General features: G+C 64.5%; 1 protein-coding gene across 1 annotated transcript in view; it reads right to left on the bottom strand.

Moving 5' to 3' along the window:
* The window catches only part of CASKIN2 (CASK interacting protein 2), a 33,732-nt gene extending 20,190 nt beyond the window's left edge, over positions 1–13,542 (bottom strand). Inside the window, 2 exon segments of the mRNA XM_040530049.1 lie at positions 9,798–10,532; positions 13,426–13,542. Coding sequence (XP_040385983.1) covers positions 9,798–9,891 — 94 coding nt within the window. The 5' untranslated portion in view covers positions 9,892–10,532; positions 13,426–13,542.
* Positions 13,543–14,034: the final 492 nt, after the last annotated feature.

Here is a 14,034-nt window from a genome sequence, read left to right as displayed (position 1 = left end):
TTCGAGCACCATCGCCCCTTCCCAGGGCCCAGGCCCCGCGCTGCAGCGGCCTGGATCCAAATCTCCCCCCCTCCGAGGCACCCCCTCCACCAGCACCCCCGGGCAATCGGCCGTCTGCAGCCGAGCACTAACCTCAAACCGCTGCTCGCGGCTGTGCGGACGGGGTTTGAAGTCACAAGTGTTTAAAAATACCTCACGGATGCCTTTCCTCAACTCTGACCCCGCGAGCCGGCGCTGCTGCCAGCCAGCCCCGCTCAGGAACGCGCCGGCGGGTCCCCCGGGATGTGCGCGGCCTCGGCCGTGCAGGGGATGGGGAAGGCAGCAGGACCCTGTCTGGGGATGTTTCCCCTGCTTGTGAAACAAGGATTCCCTCCCCTGAGGGGCTGCTGCCTCTCCGGGTTGGCGAGACCAGAGAAGAAGCTCTTTGCTTCCCACAACCACCTTCAAGCAAACGCACGGAGCTTGATCCGAATCACAACCCAGATCTGAGCAGCTCCAGCAAACCTTTTCCTTCCCTCCCGGACGGAGCCGAAACACAGCCTCCATCCTGCTCCTGCTGGCACCTGCGTTGGGCATCCTGCTCCCCCGGTGGCACCTGCGTTGGGAAAGAGCAACAGGACCTTGTCGAACAGCGGCAGTTCGGCATTCCCAGGTGGCAGGGGACGGCAGGGCACGTGCCGCAGGGCCGGCAGGGATTCCTCTCCAAACCCCAGCTCGGGTAAAGGAAAGGGTGAGTCGGGAACAGCTCGGGCATGGCGGGCACCGACGTCTCCTCGCCGCCCTCATTCCCTGCACAAGGTCACGCGCCGAGGCAAGAGGAAACTGCTCGCAGGAAGGGGAAAGGAAGGATCCATCCCACCTGGCACGGGCCAGGCTTCATCCAGCCTGGGGTGAGCCCGAGAGAGAAGGACCCACCTTTGCCCTCCTGCCTGTCGCTGTCCGTAGGGACATTTTCACCTAGCTGCACCAGCGAAGGGTTCCCCGGTCCCCCGCAGGGGACAGGAGAGGCGAGACAGCCGTACGGCCGTGGCACAGGGCTGTGGTGCCCCACACCACGCTGCGTGTCCACAGGTGGAAGCAAATTCCCCCGACAAACACTTGCGGCAGCCAGTGATGCCCTACGTCGTGGGCGAGGCGTCCCCCTGTCCCCACGGCGGAGCGGGGACACATCGGGGGCTCTGTGCCCATCCCGCCCTGGGCCTCGGCGGCTGCTGAGTTATTCCAGGCACCGCGCTCCTGCCCTCCCTGCACCCCAGCTGCTCGGGGTTCCTCGCATCGCCCAGCCTGGGCTTGTGGCCCCATAGCCGTGCCGGAGCCACCCAGCAGCTGCTCGGGGACCAGCTGGGGACAAGGGCGGTACGGAGCAGCCCTGTCCCCCCCCCCGCATACCACATAACGCACCCGGGCTGATTTACAGCGGGGTCAGGGCCCGTCCCCGTGGTCCCAGCACCCTCCCTCGGTGCTTCCCACACCCCAACGTGACCGAGCGGCGGTGGGCCACAAGCCAAGGCCTGCCCGGTCCCTGGACCCCTGCCGGGAACCTGATCTGTTTACGCCTTTCCAGCGCGGCGGGTGCGTGTCGGGAACGGCCCCGGCAAGCCCGAGTTGGCGGCAAAGGCAGGACTTGGGAGCCGAGCACAGAAAACCCCGCCTGCCGCCTCGCAGCGCCTGCCGGAGGGGGTGGCGAGGAGAAAGAGGGGGGTGCAAAGGGGGAAAAAGGGTCGCATCGGCTCGTTTTCATAGCAAAAGGGCAAAAGGCACCCCGTCGCACCAGCCCTCCCTCCTCTGGCTCCTGTGTCCCCCATCCCACACACACCCCAGCCAGGAAAACATTTGGGGCTGTCTCTAGCATGAGTTCGGCCCCATAGGCATTCGGAGCAGGGTGCAGCGGGGTGCAGCAGAGCCGTGACTCGGCGGGGAGGCAGAGGAGACCCCCACCTACTCCAGGCTCCAGGTGAAGCAGCTCCAGCCCAGCACGTGCTGCTAAATACAACCCGCGGGACAGACGCTCCGAGGCAGGGAGCTCCGCCAGCCCCGGGGAGCATTAGCCCAGGGGAACACAAGTTTGGGGGCCCCCACGCAAGAGGGGCAAGGAGCTGCTATGGGGTTGAGCCAAAACCCACGTGCCCGCGCCACAAAGCCAGGCTGCAAGCAGGAACTGTCTCACGGCACCTCCTCACGTGGCCAAAACTCAACCCTGCTCTGGGACGTGGCTTTACTAACGAGGAAATGGCCAGGGACAGCTCAAATCCCTGCCGGCTGCCAGGGCTTTCCTGGCTGCCCCGTGCCCCACTGCCTCTTCCCCTGCAAGGAGCATTTCCCTTCTTTTTAACCTCTCAGGATAACCGGGAGCTCCTTCGAGGAAGACGGGAACAGCCCTTCCCACCACATCAGCCCCAACGAAGCCAAACCGGAGGTATTTCAGGGTGACCAGAGCGGTCTGGGCTGGAGCCCAGGGCCATCCCCGCTGCCCTGCACTGCTGGCCAGGCTCGCAGGGCACCGCGTCCTCCCGTAGGCAATGATTAGCCACCACGGAGGACTCTGGCCCCTTTTGGAAGCTGCCAAGGTGAGCGGCGCTCACGTCGCCTTGCTGCTGCACGGCGCGTCCCGGCCGTGCCAGGGGTGGCAGAGAAGAAGCCTCCAAAGATGGGGGGAAAGCTGCAAGGGTTTCCCAGTCTGTGCTCTCCCTAGGGGTGTTTGCACCCAACCCGGCTCAAGCCCCAAACCCCCTTATCTACATCCGTCCTTGCAAAGAGACGAGATCAAGACCCGAGCTGGGCTGCCGGAGGAGGGGAGGGAAGGACGGAGCAAGAACAGGGGCCGCGGAGACCCTGAGCCCGCTGCTCCAAGGGGACAAGGTCGGAGAGCTCGAGCTCCCCAAGCCGTCCTCTCTACTGCGCACGGCCGCCAACTTGCGGGCCACGAGCTCTGCTCGAGTCCCTCTGCGAGATGGGAAGGCCAGGGCGCCTTACGCAACCATCGCCCCCGGTGCCTGCAGCCGAGGGCAGCGGTAGGAAACCCCGGGGTGTTTTCGCACCCGCCCCCAGCTCGGCCCATCCCGGCTGCTCGAGCACGGCGGGCAGGGGCAGGGGCAGGGGCAGGGGCCGGGCTGCGCGGCGGCGCTGGGGGGCCCGCGCGCTCCCTGCACACATTTGGCTGGGGCCTCCTGGGGGAGCGGCACCGGCGCTGGCAGGGCTTTGCGGAAGCGCAGCCGGAACGTGTTGCACCAAGCCTGCGATGCTGCAGGAGCCGCATACCTGCCGCGCACGCGGGTCGGCCCTGCGCCCTTATCTTGCCATCGAAGCGGCGCTGATTTGCCGCTCCAGCCGCTCTCCCCGGGTTGCAAACAGCTCGCGGTGCCCGCGCCCCCAACCCTGCACGCAGGCTGCCGCGGTCCCAGGCATCCGACGGGAGCGAGGGATGGGCGAGGGCGTCCTGCCCTTCCCCAGGAGGGTAAAGATCGCTCCGGCAGAGCCGTTTCCAAGCAGGTCGGGCATCTCCAGACAGGTCTGTGACTCACCGGGACACCTCGGTGAGGCCCAAGGTTCAGGCAGGTCCTCGCCTCTCCAGCCAGGGGGTGATTTTGGGGGGAATCCGTGGCACAATTTGGGGGAAAAGCAGCAAGCTCGCAGCTCCCGCCCCTCGACTCCCCACCCCCTGCCTGCCGCAGGAGCCAGAAAAGGTGGTTTATTGTTATTTAGTTTCTGCCCTTTCATACTTCTTTGCCGAAGCTGCGTTTTGCCAGGGGCGGCCCCGGGACTGGCGCGGGGCCAGGCCAGCCGAGGCGCTTTTCAAAACAAAGCAGGGCGCGTGCATGCACACACACACGCACGGCACCGAGCGCCTCTTTAACTCTTCCCGGCCTTCGCCGGGATGCTGCCGGGCGCTCCCAGCCAGCTCAGCTGCAAACCGTCCTCCCCAAGAGGTGCTGGAATTGGGTAATTCGCTCCTCGGCCTGGGGAAACGGTCTCCCCACCCTCGGCCTCGGGAGTGCGGTGGAGAGGCAGCACGAGTCGCGCTGCTGACTTGGTCGCAGTCCTTGGGGATGGCCTTGTCCCCGCTCCAAAGAGGGCCAATGCCCAGGGTGCTGGAGACACTCTGGGCGGCTTTTCTAGGTCACAGCCGAGATTTTCAGCCCCAGTAGGCACGAGGAGGAGGAGGAGCACGGCGAGGTTTCCATCTAGAAGCAGCTTCCCCCCTGGGTGGCGGAAAGCCAGGGAGCACGGGCACGTGTGGGGCTGTTTCCAAGCACGTGGCAGAGCGCACAGCAGAGGTGCTCGCAGAGCACACCGTCAGCTCCAGGAGGAGACCCAAGCCCTGCAGGCCCCGCTCCCACACCACACACTGACCAGGGAGTTTTTCTCCGCAGAGCTGACCCCCTGTCCCTGGGGGGGGCCGCCACAGCACCCCCAGCTCGCTTGCTGCCGCTCGGAAAGCCTTCCTTCCACCTTCTCGCAGCTCCCAGCCGCCTGCCACCACCCCCGTGCCCCCCCAGCACGTCCCAGACACGCAGAAGGAGGACAGGACACAAGTGCCAGCGGTGTCCTTGCTGCGTCTCCTCCCCTGCCTGGGAGCAGCCCTGGGGAGCGCTGTCCCCGTTACAGCCTGTGTGCCTCCCACAGCCGGGCACGCGCTGTCCCACGCTGCTCTGGGATTCCCTGCCCGCCTGCCTCGGAGCTGTCGGCACCCAAATCGTGCCACGTTTCTGGGCCAGGCAGCTGAGACGGCCTCTGCAGCTCTCACAGAGGGAGAGCAGAGCCCTGTGGCCGGGGCTGAGTCACCGGGAGATGCCCAAGTGACGGAAATCCCTCTCCCGCCCCAAACCTCAGCCTCCCGCCTGCTGCGTAGGTGATTGCCGTCAGCCCAAACGCAGCCAGCCCGGCCCTGTGCACTGCTCCGCTCCCCAGGAGAGATGGACACGTCCCTGGGATGCGCAGGAGCTGCTGGCCAACCCCTGGGGAAGGCAGCAACACCCCAGAGCAGCTCCCCTGCATGTCCCTTATACAACTCCCCATCATAATCCCCTTTTTTTCCTCCCCACTATTTCACCCAGACAGGAAAAAAAAAACCAGCTGCAGGTGGCAGAGGCCGCAGCAAGGAGTTGAAGACTGCCCTGCCAAAGGGCTTTCAAAGGATGCGGACAGAAACACGGACCCGGGACGAGGTGATGGGGTACAGAGCGGGGCAGGACGTCGAGGCCGTGCCCCGTGGGCTGGGTGACACCTTCCCACCAGCCGCTCCATCTGCCTTCGTGACACTGTTTGCTTGGGGCTTATCTCCCCGCTCGGCGCGGCGACGCTTGCTCCGGGTGCAGCGGTGGCAGCCAGGCCCCGGCAGGGCCGCCTGTGGCCCCTGTCCAAAGACAACAACCGGCAGAGGCCGGCTTTGAAAAGCGATCGCGGCCTCACTCCTCTCGCTGCCGCTGCCTGTGTGGGGCTCGTCCTTCCAGAAAATAAAAAGAAAAGGGGATAAACTCCCCCCCGAGCTGGGCAGCCGGGATTCATGACAGTGCGTGCTGGGGGGAACAAGAAAAAAAACAAAACAAAGCACCAAGCAAACTGCAGGCTGGCACACGACTGCTGGAAGAGACCCCCCCGGAGAGGCCAGGAGCCGTGGGAGGAGGAAAGGATTTGAGGCCCCCCCCTCCGTACCATGCAGCTGCAGCCTCGCCGCCATCCCCGCGGCAGGAAGGCGGCCGCGCCGCGCTCGCAGGAGCCTTTGAAGCCTCCTTTTCCCCCTCCCACCCACCGCAGGCTGGTTGAAAGCACGTTTCGGCAGGCTGCGGGGCGGGGGGCTCCCCGGCGCGGGGCCACCGCCGGCCGGGCTGTCCCGGTGGCTCTCGGGGGGACGGGGAGCTTCGCCCGCTTTGGCAAAGTTTCTCGGCACCGCTCGTGGCGGCGCCGGGCATGCCCGAGGCCTTTCCAAGCCCGCACGCAGCTGTGCAGCCGGTCCGGCCCGGCCCGTCAGACCTACAGCAGGCGCGGGGAGGAAGAAAGGACCTCGCCGAGGATGTTTGGGAACTCCTCGTTGAAAGCCGGGCTTCGAGGGACACGGTGAGGGCGGTGTGCTGGCTCGGTGGCACAGCCAGATCCAGCAAGCTGCAGTGCCCAGGGCAGGACCGGAACAGGCACGGTGCCCAGCAGTCCCTGTGCCACCAGCAGCGGGGTGTGACAGAGCCTGAACCGATAACGATCCCGCCGCAGGCGGGTCCTGGCTCTTCCCCACACCACCCAAACCTCCCTGCAGGTGTGAAGGGGAGGATGGTCCTCCCTGAAGGACACCACGATAGGGTGTGGGCCGGGCTGGCCGGCACGAAGGCGCATCCACCCCCATCACAAAGTAACTCCTGTGTGGAGGAAAGCAGCGACCTTTTCCTTGCATGCCCAAGGGACCTGCTGCCATCGAGACAAGGAAAAAATCCTGCAGGACTCGGAGTGAGGGCAGGTGATTCTGCTAAGAACGGGGACACAGAGCACTGGTGGCAAAGGCTAACAAATAGGAGGAGGGATATTAAACCTCACGCTTCGGGGCTTAAGCTGATACAGCTACTAGGGATTAGGAGGAAAGTTAAGCGGGAGGCAGGGAGCGAATTAGCCCACATCTGCCCGCTGCGGTCTCCCAGCCATCGTCCCTCTCCTGCTCAGCTGGATGGGTGACAGCAGCCGAGAGCTGGCACAGGAAGCCCTTGCTGTGACCTGTGCTGCCGGGATGCAGCAGCGAGGGGAGCCAGCCCAGGCAGCTCCAGAAGCTTTGCTTGTGTTTAACAGCTCGTTAGGTCACGGCCCAGGTGGATCTGAACCCCAGGAGGATCTGAACCCCAGGCACCCACGTTCTTGAGGTCTGGGAGTCCCCAAAGCCCTGGTGTGGCTGGTGACAGGGGCCAGAGGCAGCCCTAGGACAGCGGGCCCCAGCAGGGCAGGCTGCGCTCCCCGTCCTTGAGTTTAACGCGAGTTTGCTCAGCTGTCGCCCTTTCTTTGCACTTCGTGCACATTTAAACAAAAAGCTCCACCACTCCCTGAAGGAAGGCAAACAGCGAGCCCAGCTCCTGTTCTCTTCCCCAGCACCTCCAGTCCCGGGCTATCGGCGGGGCGGTAAGGCTCACGCCTCAGACAAAACCCCCGGCATTCGCCCCCATTGCCTGCCCCTTCACCCTGCTGCCGCCACCAGCTGGGACAGGGACACGCAAACCTCGCCGCGCACCGTGGCACCCGTCCGGCCCCAGGAGCCGTCACCCCGTGGCAGGGATTCCTGCGGCCCCGGCTCGAGCCCCTGTGCCCCACGCGGCCGCCGCGGCCAGGCCGGGGCATTGTTAGCGAGCGTGGCCAGGCAGGGCCGGGATTGATCGCCAGGGAGAAAGGCCAAAGCCGTGACGGGTCGTTTAACAATTTCAATTAAACTCTGCGGCGCTCAGACGCGGAGGGGAGGGGAGAGGGAAGGAAATTAAAAAGAGGAACCATTTCTTCGCTGCTCAGGAGAACCTCAACAAAGCGCGGCCGGGGCAGCGGGATCAGCCCGCTCTCCTCTCCGGCTGTAGGGATGACCACGGCGGTGTCCCGATGTCCCCTTCCCGCAGGCGGGATGGCTGCTCCATCAGCCCCGCTCCTCCCAACCCAAACTTTGTCCCCCCCCCGTACAATGCTAGGTGCCGTGACCCACTTGCACGGCAGCGCCTGCGTGGGGCCGAGGGCTCGCGCACGGTGCATATTAAGCACCGCGTCCCTGAAATTCCCGCTGCCGGGACTGGCGCTCGGTTCTTGCTTACGTGCGGTGACTTTTTTAGGCACAGGAAGTCCCGGAGGGCTAATCACAGTGACGGAGCTCCGAATCCACTGAGACAGCAGCAGAACTCTTAGAGGGATTTAAAAAAAAAAAAAATCGGCATCTCGGCCTGTCATATGGAAAAGGCGCTTTAATGAGCAGCAAATGCTCTGCTCGCATGGCGCGGGCGGGAGGAGGGAGAGGGAAGCGTAAGGGATAGGGAGCAACCGGGGCTGGCGAGGTGGCCTTGCCAGGGTCTGGGCTTTTGGCTCCCCCTCCTTATAAAGGAGTAAAATGAAAATAAGCAGAGCGAGGGACCTGCAGACGCCGTTGCGGCGGGGGAGTTCAAGGCAGGCGTTCACGTGGGTGCCCCGTGGCTGGAGGGAGGGAAGATGCCAGAGAAAACACAGACGGGGTTTAACAGCGAGAGGTATCGGAGGAAACAAGCGTGAACTCCCCCCCCGACACGCAGGGGAGGAGAGCTGTGGGTGCCCCAAGCCTGCCTGTATCGTGCTGCCTGGCCGTGGGACACCAGCTCGGGGCTGATGTTATTTATTTAGTGCCTTGGGGCAGCCCTCGAGCCTCCTGCACGAGGAAACCCACCTTGCTCCAGCCCCAGGACCTGCCCCACACGGCCTGTGACCCCCCAAGGACCCTGAGCAGCGCGTGGAGGTGAAGGCGCCCGGTCCTGTCACCCAGATATGGGGCACCCAGCACCCTCGGTGCCCCAAGTAGGCTCAGGGCTGGCTCCAGGGGCAGGAGGCGGCAGCCCAGCTGCTGGGATTTGCAAAGTTTTAGCCCCAGTCAAATCCCTCCAGGAGCCGACGCAGGGGATTTTATCCCCATCTCACGTTTATAATCCCCAGCCTAACTCACGGCTCTCAGCACCAGCCTCTCTGCACTGAACCACCCCGATTAAGACTTCCAGCTTTTTCTCCTGCCTGATTTTCCCCTCTCCCTCCCCAGAATATTTGTCCTCCCCCACAACTTTCCTGAAGCCCCCTGAGACCCTCCCACAATGAGTGGCCCCAACAAGGGCCACGACCAGGAGGGCCCTTCAGGGAGTTTCCACAAGCACCTTGCAGCAGGGAGCTGGTCCCAGATGTGTTTTTCCTGTACCAACTTCCCAGCTGAAGCCACCCCGCAGTCTGCGAGCACGGGGAAGGGGTTTCTCCGGCCTCTCCTCACCCAGATCAGCTCCTGCAGCCCACAAAGGAGCCGTGCAGCTTCCCCTGGTCACGCACTGCCGACAAGCGCCTTTTTATTTACTTTTTCCAGTTTCCTTCTCTCTGCAGGGCACAAGAAATGACCGGAGCACCTACCCAGGAGCTCAGCTCTCCGCAAGGTCTGCAGCACCAGCCATAATCTGCTCCTTCACTTTTTTTTTTTTTTTACCCCCCCCATTTTCTCTGGGAGTTTTTGGGAGGGACCCCAAAGTCCCTCCAGGACCCCCACAGCACCATCAGCAGCAGGCCCCGGGCTCACCAAATGCTCAGCATGGGCTGAGCCCAGCATTTGCTCTGAGCCCGCTCGTGGCTGACCTTTCCGAGCACACATGAAAGAAAACAGCACTGCTGAAGGGTTAAACATTACCAGACTGAAATTCAAGGCTTGACAATTGGTTCCAGTCGACCGGCTCGGATGATAATTTTTCACAAGATAAATACGGCCAGGAGCGAGCGGCGATCGCTAAAGACCCTTTGTACCGCATCCCCCCGAGCAGCTTCGCCGCCTGCCCCGCTGTGATTTCCCCTCGCCCTTCCCCGCTCGGTGCCCACACTTCGGGGCCCCTGGCGCTGAGCCCGAAGGGAACCCGAGCCCTGCCGGGAGGATCGTTTACAGCCCAGTCGTTCACCAGCACGGGCAGCCTTCGTGCTCCCGCCTCCAAGCGTGGAGGAACTCATCCGCCAGGTTCAAAGTCAGCGCTCACACCCCATTGCGGATGCTGAACTGGCCCCGCGCAGAGCCCGCAGCCCGGGCCACGCGGCGATGCCCGGCGGGAGCGAGGGAAGCAGCAGCTCCACACCCAGGTACTCACTGCTCTTGGATGCTTTGATCTTGGCCACCAGCTTCTGCACGCCGGGTATGTCCCCGTTCTTCACGGCCTGGATCAGCTCCTGCTCTCGCCCCATGGCGGACAGGTGGGAGCGGCAGCGGCGCACAAGGAAGAAGCCCTCGGATCCCGGAGGTTTATAAAGCCATGAGAATAAGCCTGTAAATCCTCAAAACATGCTCGGAGAGGCGGTGAAATCCAGCAAAAAAGATGTTTTAAAATCCCACGGGACATAAAAAAAGGAAGGAAGACGTGTCTCTGTCAGCAGCAGAAGTCCCTTTCTGCGTCGGGAGGAGCAGGACCCAGACGGGGTCCGGTCGGAGAACATGCAATCAGTTAAGATCAGAGAGAGTTCAGTGCTGATGGACCGGCTCCCGGCAGCAACGGGATGCCACGAGACCCGGCGAGGCAGCTTGGGGCAGGGCACCCAGCGGGGCCGGCATTGGGATGCCGCGGGCCTCTCGCCTGAAGCTGTGCTGGGCTCCGCAGCCGGAGGTGCCTCGCTTTGCTCCCCTCGCCAGGCTCTGCCACACTGATGAGTCCCTAATTCTTCCCAAAGGGATTACAGGCTCGTTGCCATCTGGAAGTCATAGATCCTCCCTCTCTGGTGCTCATTAGCCCCCTCGCTTCGGCATTCCTCTTGGCGACAGCGCTGCAGCCACGCTGGGGAGCCCCGCGCGCAGCCGAGCCCCGGTGCGGACTGGCACGGCAGCCTGGGACCTGCGGAGGGGAAGAGCACAGTCAGCCCTCAAAGGCCATTTACCTCCCGGCTCCGTCGCGACAGCTTTTGTATCCGTGCCGAAGAACAAATACTTTGACTATATTTAGTCCTGGCGGGACTCGGCTCATCCTCGTGTTAGAAGGAGAGGGAAGAACCTGTGGAGGAAGCCTCCTGGCGGGGGGGCACGGATGGATGACTGCTGCTGCTGCTGCTCATTTCCCTGCCCTCCAGCCCAGGGGACTGGCCACGCCGTGCCCTCCCCGATGACAGCAAACGGGGCTCTGCCACATCTCCCCCTCCCCTCCGCCAGTGGCGGCACCCACGCGATGGAGCAGGGGAGGTTGAGCCAAAGTCCTCCCTCCACCGCCGCTGGGACCGGCTGAACCTGCCTGGCACCCTTCCCCTCCGGCGCAGGGACAAACCCTGGCCCTCCGAGCTACCCGGGGAGCTCAGTGCCCCAGGACCCAAGACACTCTTCACCCAGTAAACAAGCGCTCTCGGGCCCAAAGCGAGAAGCTGGGTGCAACCAGGCAGCACAGCCGCGCTCAGGGGAACGAGATCAAGCCCCGATTGTGGCCGGTGGGGACACCCCAGAGGACCTGGGCTCCTGTGCAGCCGTTCACCCCTCCCACCCCATGCTCTCCCCCTGCACTGGGGCAGCAAGAAAATCCCTCCTGGTTCAGGGCCGTGCACCCAGCAGGCTGCTCCGAAGCCCAGGGAGGAGCAGGAGGGCAGGGAGCACACGCCGTGCCAGCTGCTGGGCTGCCAGCACGACTGGGCTGCCCCGCGACTCCCGCCACGCCGACCCGGGCTGGATGGGAACCGGCTCCAGTTTCCCGCAGCCAGCGCCCAGGCGTGCCGTCTCCCTTCCCAAAGCACTCGCCCTCAGCCATTTACATAACACTGGGTGCTCCTTCCTCCCAGCGATCGAGGTCACTGCTTCGAGGACAGAAACCACCGAAGGAGAGAGAAGGCAACAACAGCGGGAGGAGAGGTCCTGCCTGGTTCAGGGGCAAGAGTAGCAGGGCCGTCCCAGCGCCTCCCGGGACCCCACACCAAGCACAGCGCCGCTCAGCCCACCCACGGGCATCCTGGAAGCCGTGCAGCCCCCCGACACGGGGCTCCCCCTGCTCCAGCCCTCCCCTGGGTGCAGTGGCATTCAGGGCAGCCGCAGGGGCAAGACTCCGATGCTGGTTTGGCTCCTGGGACAAGGGGGTGCCCAAATTCCCAGGCCAGGCTGGGGGTCTCTCCCCCCCTCAGTCATTCCCTGGGGCCATGGGTTGGTGCGGCTAACAAATCCTCAGCACAGGGCTGCTCGGCAGCCCGGCACCAGGTGCTGATAGCAGTGCCCGGTTCGGTCAGCTCTCACCCCCGTGTTCCGGGGCACCCCCACAACTTATCCCCATCCCAACACAGTTTCAGCCCCTCGGCTCAGAGCAACCCCTCGCCACAAACAAATCACCTCCCGGAGCCTCCTGCGGCTCCACCGGCTTCAAAACGACTTTGTTTCACTTAACCCAGCGCACCGAATCCAACTTCACGCTGCTCTGCGAGCACAAACAGTGAGTACGAGGGCGTTGGTGCTGTTTATGCGTTTATTACGAAAAAAACCCTCCACGTGGCCTCACCTAGAAAACAGCCTCCCGCTGCTGCCTGCCTCTCCTGGAGCGTGCGAGGCTCAACAAATACCTCAGAGGTACGGAGAGCTCCGAATGCCGATCTCCACCTCCTCAGCCTCCTGAGAGAGGAGCAGCAGCGAAGAGCTGCGGAAGGCACAAGGCTGGAGAAGCAGCAGCAACCATCCCGCCCGCCCGAGCCGAGCCTCCAGCCCAGGAATCCACCTGGGGAAGCGAAGTTTCTCCACCAATCCCAAGAAAAGGAAAGAGGGGAGGAAAACAAACCCGAAGCCACGGCACAAACGGGGCAGGAAAGATGCTAGCGAAGGGGGGAGAGGCAGCAGCTGCAGAAAGCGGGGCTCGGAGGGGCGGCCGGGGGCAGCTCGCCCTGCCGGGGGGGGCTCCGGCTCCTCCCGGGCCGCCTCCAGCCCCAGCTCGGCGAGGCCCCGGCCTCGGGGAGGCTCCGTGGGACTCGTGCCCCGCTCCGGGGGGGGGCAGCTCGGGGTCCCGGGCGGCGCAGCACCACTCACCCGGGGCGCTCGCGGCGTGCCGAGCCGTGCCAGACCGGAGCGCGCGGTGCCAGACCGAAAAGCAGCGGGAGAGCCCGAGCCGAGCGGAGCCGCGCAGCGCCGAGCCGTGCCGAGCCGAGCCGAGCCGTGCAATTCCGAGCCGTGCCTCCCCGTCCCGGCAGGAAATCCCTCCCCGGCCCGGCCTGATTGGAAAGGGCCGGGGGCTGGGCGGGCCGGGCAGGGCCGGGGCTGCTGTCACTCACCGCCAGGCGCCGGCGGAGCGGGGCCGAGCCGTGCCGAGCCGGGACAGAGCCCCGCTACCGCCGCTCGCCTCCAGCGGGGCCGGGCCGGCGGCGGGGGGTCCCCAGGGGGCCGGGGGGCGCGGTGCTGCTGCGGGCCGAGCCCCGCGTTAATCCCCCCCCCCGTCCCATTCCTTCGTCCCCTCTGCAATCCGCCCCCCTCTGCCCCTCCAGCTCCCCCCAGCGCGGCTCTGCTAGGGCGGGGGATGGCCCAAGCAAGCCGGCCGGCTTTCGCTGCGTGATACCGGCGGCTTACCGGCACTGATCGGATTAAAGCCGCGCAGAGGCTCGGATCTGCTGCGCCAAGCGCCCGGCCCGCCGCTCCCGGGGGAGCCGCAAAGACCCAGCCCCGCTTCCACCCAAACCCCAAATGTCAACGCCTGCAGCCGGGGGACCCAGGGCGGCGAGGGGCCGCTGGCTCCCGGCACAGCCGGGAAGCAGGAGGTGGTGGTGCACGCACCTCGTTACCCAGGTCAACGGCTCACAGCTGCTGTGTCGAAGCACGAAGCCGTAAGCAGGCCCGGGAAGCGCGGGGAAGCGACAGGGCTCGGTATCCCTTCCGCGAGTTGCGCCAGAGCTCGTCAAGCTCCGTGACATTTCTAAGACTCCACCAAATTTCCCTAGCGCTTTCTGTCCTTTGAAGGATCTTAATGAAGCCGTGCAGCTCCCCAAGCACGGACTAAAGCTGCTTTCCAAAGAGCCCGGCACGGGGCGCACGTCGCAGTTGGGCACAGGGTGGGTGCGTTTCAGCTGGGTTCCCACCCGCTGCGTGGCCAAAGCGGAGGCACCGAAGCTTTAATCTCTGCCCTTGGAACCGAGGGTGCATGGGGAAGCTCCCCCCGATTTGCTGGATATCCACAGGTTCCAGCAAACTGACTTTGAATGTTAAACAACGTTTGGGTGCTCCGGACTCCGTGCCTAAGCCCAACATTTTCACGTTACGGTCATGCTGGCAGGCAAGCAGCCAAGGAGGATTAGCCTCAGCGGCCCCGATCTCCTATCGTGCACCTCACAGCCTTGTCTTTACCTCCTGGAGGCTTTTTGGTGATCCTCAGCACAAAGACCCACACGCAGCGC

This window comes from Cygnus olor, chromosome 18 (genome assembly GCF_009769625.2).
Source record: "Cygnus olor isolate bCygOlo1 chromosome 18, bCygOlo1.pri.v2, whole genome shotgun sequence".
Lineage (NCBI taxonomy): Eukaryota > Metazoa > Chordata > Aves > Anseriformes > Anatidae > Cygnus > Cygnus olor.
Note: the sequence above shows the minus strand (reverse complement) of the source record. Positions and strands in the feature narration are given on the sequence as shown.